Source organism: Phaethon aethereus (genome assembly GCF_964289735.1).
Source record: "Phaethon aethereus genome assembly, chromosome: 1".
In the NCBI taxonomy this organism is placed as follows: domain Eukaryota; kingdom Metazoa; phylum Chordata; class Aves; order Phaethontiformes; family Phaethontidae; genus Phaethon; species Phaethon aethereus.
In genome coordinates this window covers 152,556,713-152,573,088 of record NC_138575.1, presented here as the reverse complement: position 1 = coordinate 152,573,088, position 16,376 = coordinate 152,556,713, and the positions used below count along the sequence as shown (strand labels likewise).

The window sequence follows — 16,376 nt, the reverse complement described above, 5'->3', positions numbered from 1 at the left end:
TAGTCATAAGGAGAAAACTTTGGGATATGAAGATGCCCTGGAAATCACTGGTGTCATACTATAACAATCTGGATTATTAAAAGTAACTATCACTTCAGTTATTAAACATTAATTTTAATAGCAATTTAAATGGGAAATGGTAAGAGCTTTGATAAGCAATAAATACATCATAAGCCATTCAACTAAACTGAAACATATCAGCATTTAGCAGTTAGCACATTTTGCTCCCAAAATTTCAAAGGTGGTCAAAGCGCTGCATTTGTGGAAATCTATCACCGAACACATTCAGAGTTTATCAAGACACTAAATCTACTTTCTGTGACAACACTACCAGAGAAGGTTTTGTTCTTCTATCTTCAAACAGGTTCATAGCTTAGAGATGGGACTAAAAACCAAACATCATCGTTTGTTAGCCTGCTTCCCTTAACTAAGGTAAGGAAACCTGCAAAAGCCTTGGTACTGAAATCTTTCTTCCCTGTCAAATCAGCAGGGAAGAAAGATTTCGTTTTTTCGTTTTTACTCAAAAGGAAGCAAGAAAGATGTCTTTGCAGACCACTCGTTAGTTTCAAAGACCAAAAGAAGTGTCTAGCTGAATTTCATGTCACCCAACTGAAGCCCCAGATTCAAGCAAAATGCCACCACCATTAAAAAAACATGGCAGGACTTGCTCCCTTGATTCTGCTTTTATCAGTCCATCTTTGCAGCAGAGGAGAGATGGGCATCCTCCAGCAAACGAACATGGACTGAAATCTTGGTAATGGTTACAGAGAGCCAAATAAGAGATTGAAAAGGATAAACTTTATGTGGCACTCATCCACCTGACCATGAAATAAAAACCGCACTGATGAGATAGCTACGGTGAAAATACAGCCAAACCACTACTTCGGTGCTGTGTTCACATGTATCAGCTATTGGAAAGTGCATTTAAAATAGAAGACTGAACAGGTTGAAATGTACCAATTTATGCACCATTATTGACATTTTTAGACAAAAATATTAACAGAATGTAGTTAAGACAAAAGGGGTAAAATATCTTTGTTGAGTCAGTTTCATAACAAGTTGTTAATTAACTCTCCCAATTATGGAATTTAGAAGTAACCTATTACTTCCACTGAAGATAGCAGACTAAACCAACTAGGCTTCAACTTGGGCCACTAAGCTCATCTGAAGGAAAAGAATCACTCCAGCATGCAAATGACATGAAATAAAACATAAATTATTGAAAATTATATTGTTTAGCCTAACAATTATTTACACTTCAATTTGAGCTACATATCAAGTTTCTAGCATAGGTTAAATGAAACAACTACTTTCTAAGTTTCTTTTCGCAAAAGTAGTTAACAGTAAAAGTAGTGAACAGAATCCAGAGAAGTACTGGAAGATGGCAAAAAAAAAAAAAAGAAAAAAGAAAAAGACTTACAGCATGAAAGTAAGCTGAAACAGAAATTCTCTTGACACAAAGCAAACTCTCTGAAATTACCACACAACATCTCTAGAGGCTCCTCTCACTCTTACGCCCTGAGGAGCTGGCCAAAACTAACCTCAACTTTTTTCACCCCTGACATTTAAAAGTCAGCCTTTGTTCCAACTGTGAATGTTTTTGTATATTACACGAACAGTAATCAGTATAACATTTTACCCTTCTCCTTAGACTTTAACATTTTTGTAGAAGCGGTGAGGCAAGCAAGATTGGCGCACATATATGTGTGCGTGTGTGTGTGTGTGTGTATATATATATATTCTGTATCTGTGACATACTGTTACAGTTCCAAAAATGTTAATGATTGGGACAAAATGGTGAGATTATTTTTGGGTGGCTCCATGCTCAGAATTTTACAATGGCACGAAAACTCACTGATGTCTGGGAAATGCCTGTGCAGCTGGAATACTATCCAAGTTCTGATACCTAAGCCATAATGTAGTCTGGTGACATGTATGCAATTTGAGATCCCAATTTGATAAATACACATAACTTGAATCTTTCCAAGAAAGAACGTGACTGTATTGTATACTATAATGTGGGCTCTGGAGTTTTGTATTCTATGATGGCGCATCTAAGTTTCTTGAAACATACACAAATAAGCTTCCCAAGGGACCAAAAGTCTTAATCATTTCTTCACAGAATTCCTGTGGCGTTAAGACCACTGTGTTTCTATGGCCTAGCAGGACAGGTATGCTGGTGTTATCCACTCTTGTATAAAATACATGTCAAATCAGACAAACTTTTCATGAAGCTGTGAACTTCAGGCATATTTTTATTTATAGTTTTAAATGAGCTTGCAGCTGGTTTACGAGATAGACTGAACTGGCAGCATTCCTCTCACTAACTTGGAATCAAGAAGATTAAAGAGTAAACCCTGATCCTAGTAGTAACCGAAAATGTTCCAACCTGGAATCTGAAGTACTACTAAGAGATGAACCAAAAGGAGCACCTTGAAGGTTGACAGCCCATCTTGTGGCTCTAACGAGGAAACATGACAAATGGTTTTACCACTAAGAATGCAAATGGATAGATCTCTTGACACAAAGGGGGTCAAAATAAGCTGATACTCCCCTTTTGTCTTTGGAGTAGGAATGAAACGCCTAATCCCTGATTATTAAGGTTACATTTTCTGTTCTTCTGTCATTTAAATGAACATTCAGATGTCACTTCAACAATACCTTGTCATGAAGGCGTGGATGTGAAAGGTAATGCAGGAGTACAAATTCACTGAAACTATCTGTAATATTCACCAGTCATGCTTTCTTGCTCTCGTTAGACCTGGGGATTCCAAGTCAGGTTTCCTGAAAGAAAGTCTGTCACTAGAAGTTGTATAGGGGTCATTTGGTGTAGTAACCTACGCTTCTTCCCTTGTACCTCACACAACCAAGTTGTGCAGTGCAAAAAACTGTCATCTGCTGCTTCTTTCAGTCTGGAATGCATAAGTTCACTGAAAACACAGAGGAGTTCCAAATTCTTAATGAGCAAAGAGTTTCATTAGCCTTTGAACAGAAGGGGTACTGATCTTTAAAAGAGGTATTTTTTATGGCTTGAACCCCAACCCTGATAGTTATCTTCAGACACAGCCTTGATGGCATGGATGTGCCCAACCATCCAAAACATGTGCAGGCACACTGCATACAAGGCGGCATGACACACAGACATTTTGGCTATCAGCTGCCCCTCCCCATGTAGATTTTACTTCTTCCCACTGCTCTGTGGGACTCTTTTTGTAAAAAGACAACCTGTTTTATTAATATTAGCCTTACCTTGACAGAAGCACATGGTGAGTGTCAACACACATTTAGAGAATGAGACAGAAGTAGATCTTGCCAAACAATTCCTGGTTTACTGTTCTTTTTCTTTTTTTAAACTAAACTTATTTTAAGTGATCCTTGTTGCTTTATTCTTTCCTAAACGGTAGCCATGAGATGCTGACCTAGTGCAAAAAAAGCCCTTGAAAAAATCATGCCATCTCTAAAGTGCCAAAAAATGATACTGCAGTTCTTGTACCAAAAAATTCCTTGTTAAATGTTATTCCCAGCCTACCAGGCAAAAAAAGAGTACAGAACATTTAATACACTATTCAGCTTTCTGGCCACAGCTTCCAGGAGGAGCTGAAGAATCTCAACTTCATGCATTTTTTTCAGGTTTTGAAATGCCCTGAAGCCATCCTCTGCACCACCTTATGATCTAGCAAGCTTTCTCAGACAACTGAATCACTCTAGAATTAAGTATTCCTCCACCTCTGCCTGCCGATCCTTCTCTTCCTTGTGAAAAAAAAAGAGATCTAACAGAAGGCATCAACAATCAGAACAATAGAAGATACTGTGTATGAATGCATATCCTGAGCTGGCCAGATTGACAAGCATATAATAATGACGTCATAGGTAGACAGAGGAAAAAAAGTACTGAAGAATGTTACATTGCAGTCCTCCACCGTTTTCCATTGAAATGGTGGTGTCAGGATTCTCCTAGATTCTTGATGTGAAACTCCTGAACAGAAATTGAGAGGGCCTGCACGAAAGGCTGTATGCCAGTAAAATGCACAGCAGTAAGACTATTAATTTTAATTTGCCATTAAGGTCTTGTACATAGATAGAAAACAGATGATACCAATGCCTCAACTGTTGTATCTGACATCGTGTTTTCAGTAACTGAATGCCTTATCAGCACTGTCAATGTTGTATGAACTTGCAATGGAAACTTGGATCCTGGACCCATTGTACCAGATATACTATGAAGACAAAAGCAACGACACTGATCTAAAATCTGAAAATGTGCATACCAAAACCAAATCAGTCTATGCGTTTAAGCAGTACTGCAGACTCTCTTGCTATAATTTCTATCAAAACACAGAAATATCCATCTTGGACCAGTAAGTACTTTCTTCATATGGAGCTTAAGTAAACTTCCTTAATATGAGGGAAATCTAGGTTTCATTTCTGGAACATGAGGAAGATAATTTCTTACAGAGAAGAGAACCTACATGAGGACCTCAGACAGGCCCGGACTGTACAGAACCATTCGCATTAATTGCTTACTATAACAAAAGGTACATGCAGTTACAGGGAGTAGTGCTGCAACATAATAGTTATTTCTGATCTGATTCACATTTTTCAGTATGGACAACTAAAATTTAAATCTGTAAAAATACTTCACAAAAAATCTAAAACTTAAGAAATTAAATTATAGAAAAATTTTTTTTAAAAAAATATAAAGTACTGGCTTTTTTTCCAACTTAATTTCCAATCACTTCAGCTCTAAAGGTAGTATTTTTGAACAAAAATATTGGAATACTCCTACAGAGCCAGAAAATTGTTGCAAGTTGAAAGAATTCCCAGGATTGCTTATCTTACAGGAAAAAATAAAAGCCCAGACTTTGCCTCTTGTTGGTCAAATTATGTCTTTCTGGGTAATGTGGTTCCATATTTTAGCATATGGCCAGCTACCTATGACTTCATATTTAAGGCTGCACACCAATACAACTTTAAAATTGAGCATACATTCCTGTTTTAATCTAACACAGAGAGCCCTCTGAATATCCACTGCCATCTTCTAGTTTGTCATTTAATGACTTTTTAATAGGTAACTTACAAAAGAATGAAAATACAATTTCCCATCAACAATATTACTTCCTATTGTTAACAATTTCTTGCAAAACACTATGTATTAGAAAAGAGCAGAACACACCTGTAACTTGTGTATTGGCAATTTATTCTACCAAAAAGAAAGGCTTTATATCCAGTTGCCAAGTAATAAATTCCCAATTAAACGTCAACTCAATTAATCTTTACTTCTCCTTCCCTGATTTCACATACATGCATCTTCTCTGAGAGGCCACAAGGCAAAACATGAGTCTCTCACAACACGTCTCCATTATTCTTCAAACTGCAGGCACCTAGTGTATCAAAACAACTACTGGTAGATAACAGAAGATGTACTGTTACTGGCATTACCCAAAGTAATACCAGACACCATCTACTTTTCTTAGGTTACTTTTGTGCATACAGCTATATCTCTTTCCCAATCACTTTCCCAATCATAGTTATGACTATTAGGAAGAAAACTTTAGTGTAAGACTACACTAACTACATGGTCAAATAAAAGAGTCTGCAAAGAAGAATAAAACTTTAGTTAAATCTTTCTGACACTTGCCTTGCTACAAAATGGCTTTTAATTCAATGCTGCTCCATCCCAAGTCAAATGTGCTTTCTATTTTTACCACTACAATGCATGGTAACAAATAGTCCCAAAATAACAATATACATTTGAAAAATAGCAGCAGCCTCTTCCCCTTGTCCGTTCTAAAAGGCAGTGAGTGATTTTTATCTTTTAAAAAAAACAGTCGCAAGGTTTATTCACCATGCCACTGGAATGCCTCATTACTTTTGTGTTCATCCAGTTGGCTATCTACTGATTCTTAGTCTGTATCACCTGAAAAAGTGCTGTGACAAATGAGATTATTAACCCTTTTATAGGGCCACAGCACAGTAAAATTCAGCAAAACATAACCATCTCTCCTAGAAATGCCATTTACAATTATTAGAAAGTGAAAAATGACTGTGGATGAGCTGTCCATTCAAACTACAAAAAGATTTTCGATAAAGCCTATTTTTTATCTCCACCTGTTAGCAGGTTTTCACAATATGGCTTCCCTGACACAGCCTGACTTCAAAGAAAAACATCAGCAAGGTAAAACAGTGGAATAAAACTGAAAAGCCAAACCAAAAATAGCAACGAAAAAAATTCACAACAATAAATAAGAAAGTAACCAGGACAAAATATAAAGCATAGGTGCTGAGAGGGAGAAGAAAAGAAAAGACAACACAGAAAGAGACAATTCAGAAACGCAATTTATGTCTCTAATGAGTTTACATGATACAAGCGAATGCTAATACTAGATTAGATTGTTTATATAGAAGAACTATGCTATTTTTATGTTGTATTTATGCTTACCTCACCTGTTTGCAACAAGATTTTAGGTTGTGTTGGTTTTTTTTTTTAATTACCCAAATTTACCAGATTCCGTGGTCATCTGAAGTAATCCATCAAGAGCACTGGAAAGCAGACCTCTACTGGGTGCTTTTAAGTGACTTAATATGACAGGCACACCTTGGTATTCCAAAAATAAGGCCTTCCCTTCATCTGTCTTCAAGTCTATGCGAAGGGAATCAAATGCTTGAGCCAGGTAATCCACTGAAAGATATCAAATACAGGCAATAAAACTTCTATGATCATAGTTCCATTAAGAAATATGTGAATAGCTAACCTGGGAGTTACTGTTGCAGATATATACTTAAAAGTTAAATAGATTAAAATATTAAATTTTATTTTTATTTAAAGGCCTCCTCTGCTTGCTTTTATGCCTTCACAATTTGTTGAGTGGAGAAAAAAATTAATGACAATTCATAATGTTGAAGAAAAATATACTTACAAATATAAAGATCTTCTAATATTTCGCTTAAGAGGAAAGAAATTACAAGTTTGCATAGTTTAAAACGATGTTGGTTTCAACATCCGGGAAATATCTATTAAAGGAGTAAAGGACTGATTTGTCTGAGTAAGAGAAATTACTTTAATGAGAGCAACTACTCCCATTCCTTTCTATAAAAAGCAGTAGTTTAAGTTTCAGTGCACTTATTTTATATACTCGTCTATTGTGGAGTGCAGTAAATTATACAAAGAATGTAGATTAAGTGAACCAATCTAATTTCTTAATTTCCTGATGTCAAGTCTTTCTCAGTATCTTGGAATAGCATTGATCATCTGGAGTGCAGAAAATTAAGTATAAGGAAACAATTTATCCCATAGTAAAATTTTAACTACAGTGCCATCTGCTGGATACTGACATTTTGAAGGAAGTGGGATGTACGTTCAAACCAAATGTGCCAGCTACCTTATCACTCGATCATTAGTGCCATGTGGTCAGGGTGATCAAAATTCATACACAGTGATATTTGGTGTATGTTTAACAACAGATCATATTTTCCATGTTATAGAAGTCAGCAGTAAAAAGCAACCATGAGAAGCTAAACTAATTCATTCTAATCAACAGCATTGATCTGCTTAGGGTAAGTCAGTCTGCAGTAACTATTTATATTGCAATTTTCTGCATTGTTCTTATCAAACATTTCTAGAAACATGAGTATCAATTTAAGAGTAATTATCATGCTTCACCAAATCTTGACTGAAAAAGTTCCCTCCAACAGCTGAAATATTGTATGTGTTCATTAATGATGTTAGGGTGGTCTTCCAGCATGTTTAAACCCTGTGTTTACTGTAAATACTCACAATATAAATGCTGCACAGGTCAGTTGAGCATAAAGACATCCTAATCCGCTTAACCATCTAATCCAGAAAGATGACTTCCATGAACAAGAACATTGCTCATTATCTAGGGATTTAAAATCTTCAGCATCCTGATTAGTGTCAATCAGTGTGCCAAAGAGTGCAGCAATTCTGTTATGTGGATCTCTGAACTTTCTAAGAAATGGCCCAAAATTCATAAAATATTTCATGCAAGAGACAGAAAAAAATCAGATGCCAAACTAGGCATCTGATTCTGACACTCTGGCATGGTTTTTCAGGACTACCTTGAAAATCAACATGTCTGTAACCTGTCTTTGTCTCTTTATGTTACTAGCAGAAGGGATGTGTTACTAGTAAAGACATTTAAGAATACAAACCATTCTGAGAACAAAAGATAGCAAAAATAGAATCATGGAAAAATTTAGGTTGGAACCTCTTGCCCAAAGTAGGGACACCTCTGAAGTTAGATCAGATTGCTCACAGTCGCAGTCCCAATGAACAACTATTTGCTATCAAAATGATCTGTGCTTTTAAAATGTCTTTGAAAAGGGAAAAATAAATGGTTAGTATCACACAGAGTTGGAAAAGGGTTATAGATACACTTGCTCTTATGCTATCCTTGTAAAACTTATTCTTGCAGAAAATTCCAGTTATGAGGCACCACACTACTAAGTTGCTGCAGGTAGGCAGTAATCACTTCTTACACCTGCTCTTAATGGTATATAATTAGTGTTTTCTGCCTGACTTCCATAAAAAGGATCTGCAACACCTCTTGTTCCCTATTCTCTTGAAGAGAGAAGAGTCTTCATAACTGAAGGCAGCAGTTAACAAATCAGCTGAGAGAACAGTTCCTCTATTCTTTGACATATATTTTCCACAGTTTTTTTTTCTCACCATGTCCAGACTCAATCTGATTCCTGTTAACTCATAGTGTCTATTTTGAAACCTTTGCCTTCTCCCTCTCCCATGAGGCAGGGAAAACCCAGCTTCCCCTATTTCTTTGCCAACACAAAATTATGTCGGTTTTAAGCAGAGAATTCTACTTTACAATTATATACCTTCTGCTAGTGTGAAAGGTGGGAGGATGCTGGGGACAAACTGGAAACAGGAAAAAAAAGCTCACAGTGAAAGGAAAGAGTCATTCACCCTGTGATGTCCCCTTACACCCCCTCCCAATTCTTTTTGGTTAACAAAAGGCAGAGGTGCGAGCTGAAAATGATGTAGTTGCTTCAGATACAATAATCCCCTAACAGGCATTGAAGAACTATATTAAGGACTATAGTCCAGGCATCTGGACTATATTGTTTAAGAGGATATTTGATTCCCCCCTCCAAGAAATAAATAAACAAAAAATCAAGTCTTTATATAGTCAATTTGATATGGCAATTTTATTGGCTTTAGGATTCAGAGGGGACCTATCGACCCTGCTGCTTTTATGCTGATGGACTCTTTTTGCACAGGTGAACAAAGTTGCTTTATAGCAATCATCGAAACCATTACTGAATTAAAACAATTAAGTCAAAAGAGAAAGCTAATAATAGAAGTCAAAATAAGATATTCTTTTGGATTACTCCTCAAGGTGCAGACTTATGAATTAATAACGTTCAACATAATTCAGATTAAGTACTACTGTTGAAGTTTTCAAAGAAGTCATATATAATTTAGAAATAGGTAAGAATTTGTTTTAATGACCAAAGTTAATCTAAGTTAATTTTAAAATATCTCTATAAATCAGACTGATTGAAGGTTTGCCTTCTCTGGGTTCTGACAGAAAAGTGTACACCAATCTCTAGGTCAAAAGGATAAGGAAAGCATTAAAAATCGGAGTTTGTGCCTCTTCTCATAGTGTGCTCAACACTCACAGCTCGCAAAAAACAGTCCATTTTTGCCATCACTTTAAAGCAAATGTTTCAGCCTTTTCAGATCATATCTGTTTTCAAAGAAGGCCTCACTGAGAAGATTTGCCACAGCATCTTGAAAGCTGCCCAAGTGGCCTAACTTGTCATAAGGTAAAGCAGAAGTCACTATTTTTAGAGCTGTGTTGTCTCCTGATATGACCTTGTTTGCTTTTGCCTTGTTAACAAAGTACATTACTATACTACATCAACATTGGAATTTTGGAAGATTTTTGGATAAAAAGGCCACTTTTCAGGCTAGACAAGTGGCTCTGGAGTCTAAAACATTTTTACATATGCAGAACATGGTGCCTTTGCAAGTGAGTCTCCGTAACAGTGAAATCTGAATGGACAATCATATCAAGAACTGACAATTTCAGAGAGTAGCATTTTTCAATGTTGATAATGTTTTATGAGTAGCCACTTGCAGTGCCACACTTGGTAGGAGGAGAGAGGAGCAGCAGACAGGTAAGGGCTGGAGTATGAACTGTATACTGAATTTAGACCAAGGGACAAAGCAAATTCAGGACATATACTGTATCACAATTCAATCTAACAATTATAACCCACTGCACAAGCGGCTTTCTCCACGTGACTACAGATACATCAGAAATACTTATGAGCATCAGGTTAATCTATAAAGACAAATGCAGCAAAGTTGCAACTAACGATGTCAGAAAAGAAACACTTGACCCTGCAGCTGATCAGCCTTTCAGGGGATAGGTAAACAGCCTACTAGCTGAAACAGGACAGTGCAATTCTAGAACTGTGCAAAATCTGCTACTTATTTCAGTTTATCAAAGAGCAACTAGCTCTGCCACTACATGCAGTAAAGATCTTGGCAATCCAATCATTGCTGTAGTGACAGTTTGACAGAATTAACAACACCTCTTCTCCCCTTATTCAGAAATGCTGATTTTTCTGACAAGAAGTTGTCATACTAAAAGGAACACACAAATTCCAACATGAAATGAATAATAGAAAGATTCATACTTGTTTCCAGTATATTTTGCTTCACAAGGTAGTAAAATTCAAGTAAAACCACTTTTTGCTAATGAAGCATAATAGATGCTACAGTATCACCAAAATGTTTTTTTGTCCAGACACATGACTGAAATGAACAAATAAGTATTTTTAAAAAAATCAGAACATACCTTGTGTCACTGTTTTAAGCACAATTAAAGTTGACAGAAACCTCAAAGGCATACAGGGACTCTTAAAGAATGTTGCTGATTTTGATTTACTCTCTGTAGACTGTTCAGAAGAACTAGGTAGGTTTCCCTTACTTACTATGCCTTTGAAAATATCTTCGCCAAGCCTCCTCATTGTTGCTGTCATTGTTGCATGCTGTTTCAAACAATTCACACAGTTAGTGTAAACATTGAAACACATTGAAATCCTGTGTACTATGTAGAGATACATATGTTCCCCTACCGATTAAATATTAAATAGCAAATGGTTTGACCACATATTGGAATATAATCTGTATAGGAGATACTACTTTGTGTTCCAAAAGCAGCTGAACAACATTATCATGGTGCCTTATCAACACATACTTCACAAAGAGACTAGCTGGTGAGGGCCCCTGATTGTAGGCATTATTTAAGTTGCCTCTGGTTCCAGAACAAGCTTAGCTTCAGTCAAGTCTATTTTGTAAAGTTGCCTGAAGGTATAGCCTGTAAAAGCATTTACAGAATCAAGGTCTAAATATGAACCTTAAGAACACTGTACAGGCAAGATCTGTTAAGACTTTTCAGCATAAACTATATAGAAATTTTACTTCAGAATCAAACTTCACAATATGCTCATTTAAAATATAGTTTCTTAGTAGCACTAAAACCAACAGCTTCCTATTCTATTGGATTTATACTCAAGAGATTTACAAAGTTTCCTACCTTACGCTTTAGCAAAAGCACTATTGACAGCAGTATGCCCTACACTGAGTCTTTACAGTACAGCTACTGTCTGTTTATTATACTGTTATATATTTTCTTATAGCAGTCTAGTCAAAGGGAGTAAAGAATGTCTTGTGATTAGACACTGAGCAGAGAACAGGAAAATCAAAATTCCTTTGCTGCTTTGCCACACACTTTCATCAATTTCAACAAATCTCATGCATAAAGTGAACCTAAAAATACTGCCTTTTCTAGTGCAAGTTTTGTAAATACATATGTAAAAATATAATTTCTGGGATGCTTAGACACCATAACAGAGATCACATGAAAACTATGTTTAGATATACAGCGCAAAATTTAAAATTAACTTGAAAAATAACTTATTTTTTTCATTTGCCATGTATCTGTGGTAAACACTATGTCTTTGCAAAGCATAAATTCAGCAGTTTCTTTTATATATACTACCTGAAAACATCCACTTTTCATATGCATGTAAAACACAAAATCCATTAATATATTTTGGGAATTTTGTTTTTAAAAAAACATACGGCAAGGGGACTACTTGTTTTACCTGCATACCACTGTCTAGTTGTCTTATAGACCAGTAAATAAATTTAATCACAGGCATGTGTAGTTTAGGATTCACAAACGGCATCCACTGGAGTTGCTCAGTAGCTATAGGCAAAAGCTGTAACAATATACAAAAGTAAAGTTACATGCAGTATATGTAATAGTGTACAAGCTAACCATACATGAAAAACAAACAAACAAAACCCCAAACTTCTCTTGGAGCTTAACAGACTACATACGCAAATACTCACTGGGCAGATCCAGTACTGGTAACAGAATTATACACATACACAGATTTTAAATTTTACAGAGGTTTACATGCAAAAGTGGAGATACATCATATGAGCTTAATCTCAGTAAATCCAATCCCAACAGCTAAAAATCTTTAATATAATGATGAAAAACAGTAAAAGAAGCAAACCTTGGTATCCCCAGAAAGAAAACAATAAACGTGTTAAATATATGTCACAGTATCACCTCTTATCAGTCATAAAACAAAACTTTAATATCTAATATAAGCATAAAAATATTTTAAATTAGACATGTTGATCTCCTTAGAAAAAAGGAATCATGTACAGTATTACACATAAAACACAAGACAAATTATCAACTGACAGAAGTGACTTGAAATAAAGTGCTGAAACTCTCCAGTTGAGACTGAACACTTTTCCTTAAAAATGATCTGTATGCTTTACAAATGACAAATTATATGTTACATCTCACTGATGGAATTAATACTGACTTATTAAGAGTCGTTTTGTTTCAATTACTGTATCCAAAGCATGTATAAAACAGGCTGACCTGCAACATTCTCAAAATCATTTAATAAGCCCCATAAATCCAAAAACATTTTCACACAAGCAAAAATCCAAACCCCTTTACCTTCATACACCTTTCCCGGGTGCAGGTTTTTTTGGAGGTCTGGGTAACCAGATGTTTATGACTGTCCTCTCTTTCTTCTTGTATTTTTATTTTGCTAAGGTGCTGGTCTGAGATCCAATCCATAAGAAAAGTTAAGAGCTCATAAACTTGTGAATTCAATGGTAACTGTAATACATCCACAACATCAGATATTTCAGCTTTCAATTTAATGATTTTTCTAAGCCAAAATAGTAAGACTGAAATACATGAGAGTACATTAGTTCTGAAATATTATGCGTAATTTAAAGGATGATGAGTATATGTCTGATAAAATCTCGGGGGTAAGTTACTGTATTGGGAGCTTGTGGAAAACATTATATTCAAGGAAACAGTGGTCCTGAACAGGCCGTGTCTGCTCTGTCAGGTCTTGTACCCAGAGTTTGAGAAGCCTTTATGTTAATATAAGCTGTAACTTACAGTTTACCTTTCCCAGAGATATTGTATGTGGATCAAGGCGTGGAAGGTGGTGATCCTGACCAGGAGACCACTGTACTAGTCAAAGATCCACATCACACTTAACCTGAGCAGGCGCAGACTGTGCTGTGCTACACAGATCCCTCGGCCGCAGGATAAACTCAGCCAGTTCACTGTACCAGGAGCCTGCAGGCAGCTCCCACTTGGTACTGGTGATCACACCTCCTGCCTGGCCTTCTCTTTGTCTAAGAGGGCAACAAGAAGTTCTCCTGTGAACGTCCTTCATGAACAGAGTTGTTTTCTTGTAAGAAAACTATATAATAGCTTGAATGACCAAAAAGGAGGAGCTTCTCTCCACAAACAGGACCCGCTCAGTGGATCCTGGGAAAAATCCACCAGGGCTCCATCTGATGCTGCACAAACACAAGGTTCCCAGCATCCGAAGGGACATAATATTTACTTGCTATCTATATTCCTCCTCTTATTCTGTCTTATTAGAACAGCTATTTCATTAAGCCATTTGTTGTCAGGCCTTTCTTATAGAGATCCAGAAAGAACCCTGCATTGTTTTTCTCTCTCTCTCACACTTCACCGCCATCCCTACTACAGAACAGGTACTATCTGTGATGGTTTCTGGCTGTGAAATAATAGGCACATTATTTTTTACTTAGACAAATAGAAAGACCTTATAAAAGGCCTGGGAAAAGATTTTCGCATACAGATTCACTCCATTTTGTATTTCTGGCCAAATGAATTACACGAGAAAGCAAATTTTTCGTGTCCTTTGCATGTGGAAATTCTCATTTCAATGTGCTAGACCTCTACACCTGACCACACAATACACTGTTAAAATTTACCTGAGTAACTAGTTCTGTTAGAAAAAGAACAAAGACTTAATGAATTTGTTATTCTGTCCCTGTACTACACTGCAATGAAATACTCCATGAAAGGTATCCAGAGGCACCTGAAGACAAGCTGCACAAACAGTTCTCTAAAGACTTCAAAAGCTTTTTTGTCTCTACCTTCAGATAACTGTTTTCCTCATCACTCACAACTATAACTACTGATAAACTGTTTCTATTTCACCTGTGACCAAAGTACACTAAAACCTATGTAAACACAGAAATATGTTAGCTATATATAGACAGCACAGTTTTAAGGCATCTGATGTAATTAAGTAGGATGGTGTGAATATCTCTTTCCCATTTCACAGTTTAGCCTCTAGCTGGAGAAAATCATTACCAGTTTGGAGATGTTTGGCAGAGTACTACCAGAGGACTTGCTACTAAATGGAACAATATGGAGTCAGAAAGCATTTCATTAAGTGATGTAAGAAGATATTTTAAGGAAAACAAGGTGATCATTTTGTAACTGTGTATGAACACTGCATTTATTCTCTTCACCTCATTAAAGACTATTCCTCAAGAAAATAACAGTAGTACAATCCCCTCTGGCTTACAAAATTAAAGTTCTTTACCTGATACCTCTGAATTACTACTTTTTAGCTGGTGTTATTCATACAAACAGTGCTGTACTATAGCAGCAACTAGAAAGTTTAAGATTTGCTCTGACATAGCAAAAGAAGCCATTTACAGTGTAAGCATGATATAATTTTAACTGACAGATGAACGATGGCGTGAGAGGAAGAGAAAAACATAGCCTATAAAAAATATATACGTGCACTATATATATACACACAATATGAAAACCAATGACATTTTTAGCAACAGGCTTAATTGTTAACTGTCTGTTTTCCCCCAATATGTATCTTTTCTTACTGTAACTAATTCACTCATAAAATAAATAAAATTTGAAGTTACATTTTCTAATTTCTAGCAGATACACAGAGAATGTTACATTGCCTATTGCCTTCAGAATCAATCTTTCATTTTGCCCAACTCTTACCTTAACAATTTTTGATGTTACCATCACTTTTTCGTGCTTGACAGGTTTACTTTGTTGCACCACTTGACATACATCCTTAGACTTCCGCACCATTAAAAACTCATGCTTCCTCTACAACAAAATGTAACGATGAATTATATTTCAATTGTTACTTATAAAGGAAGTGGATACATGTAAGAACAAACCTTACTTGTAGATTCTCTAAACGAGCTTGTACTTTTCTTGCTTGACTTTCCAACTTCTTGTTCAGCTCAGTTGCATCACTTAACTGAAAGAATCAGAAAATATTCAAGTATCTGTAAATTCAAAAGTCACTTCTTGACTTAATTATCCCACTGAAATAATTTGATGTGGTTGTTGAGCAGCTAAATTATTTAAGTTCAAGTTTTTTCTTCTGAGCATGTAAAATGACAGAAACAAAACCATCATCCACCTCCTCAACAAATCACAGAATCACTGACTGGTTGAGGTTGGCAGGCACCTCTGGAGGTCATCTGATCCAACCCTCCAGCTCAAGCAGGGCCACTGAGAGTCAGCTGCCCAGGACCATGTCCAGACAGCTTTTGAATATCTCCAAGGTGGGGAACTCCACCACCTCTCTGGGCAACCTGTTCCAGGATAAATAAGACAGCAGTAGCTCTTTGTTGACGTGCAGCCAAACCTTTCAGTTTGCAGGGGAAGAATAAGCACTACAGTGCCTCTCTAGATATACAGGCACTACACATTTGATTACTTTTCATGAAGAAGTGACATAAAATGGAGGCCGCATTTCAAGAATGGTCTAACAGTCCTGTGAATGGGGAGGATGAAAGTTTTCTTCTCTGCAGAAGGAATCAGTTACTGACCGTGCCACAAAAAGAGTTTGCTCTGTGAGAAAAAATGAGAGGAGCTGTAACCTCCATTTAAATATAAGAAACATGCTCTACGCATACAATGAACAGCACGATTTTCATGGAAGCCCTCAGTTTACACAGAAATGGAGAG

At 36.4% G+C, this 16,376-nt stretch overlaps 1 protein-coding gene across 1 annotated transcript in view; it reads right to left on the bottom strand.

Moving 5' to 3' along the window:
* CCDC138 (coiled-coil domain containing 138) overlaps positions 1-16,376 on the bottom strand; it is a gene marked incomplete at its 5' end in the record, with an annotated part of 40,166 nt that overhangs the window by 12,054 nt on the left and 11,736 nt on the right. The window contains 6 exons of the mRNA XM_082011164.1: positions 6,503-6,679; positions 10,842-11,034; positions 12,154-12,270; positions 13,035-13,199; positions 15,393-15,503; positions 15,583-15,660. Of these exons, the coding sequence (XP_081867290.1) occupies positions 6,503-6,679; positions 10,842-11,034; positions 12,154-12,270; positions 13,035-13,199; positions 15,393-15,503; positions 15,583-15,660 (841 nt within the window). The remainder of the gene's footprint in view (positions 1-6,502; positions 6,680-10,841; positions 11,035-12,153; positions 12,271-13,034; positions 13,200-15,392; positions 15,504-15,582; positions 15,661-16,376) is intronic.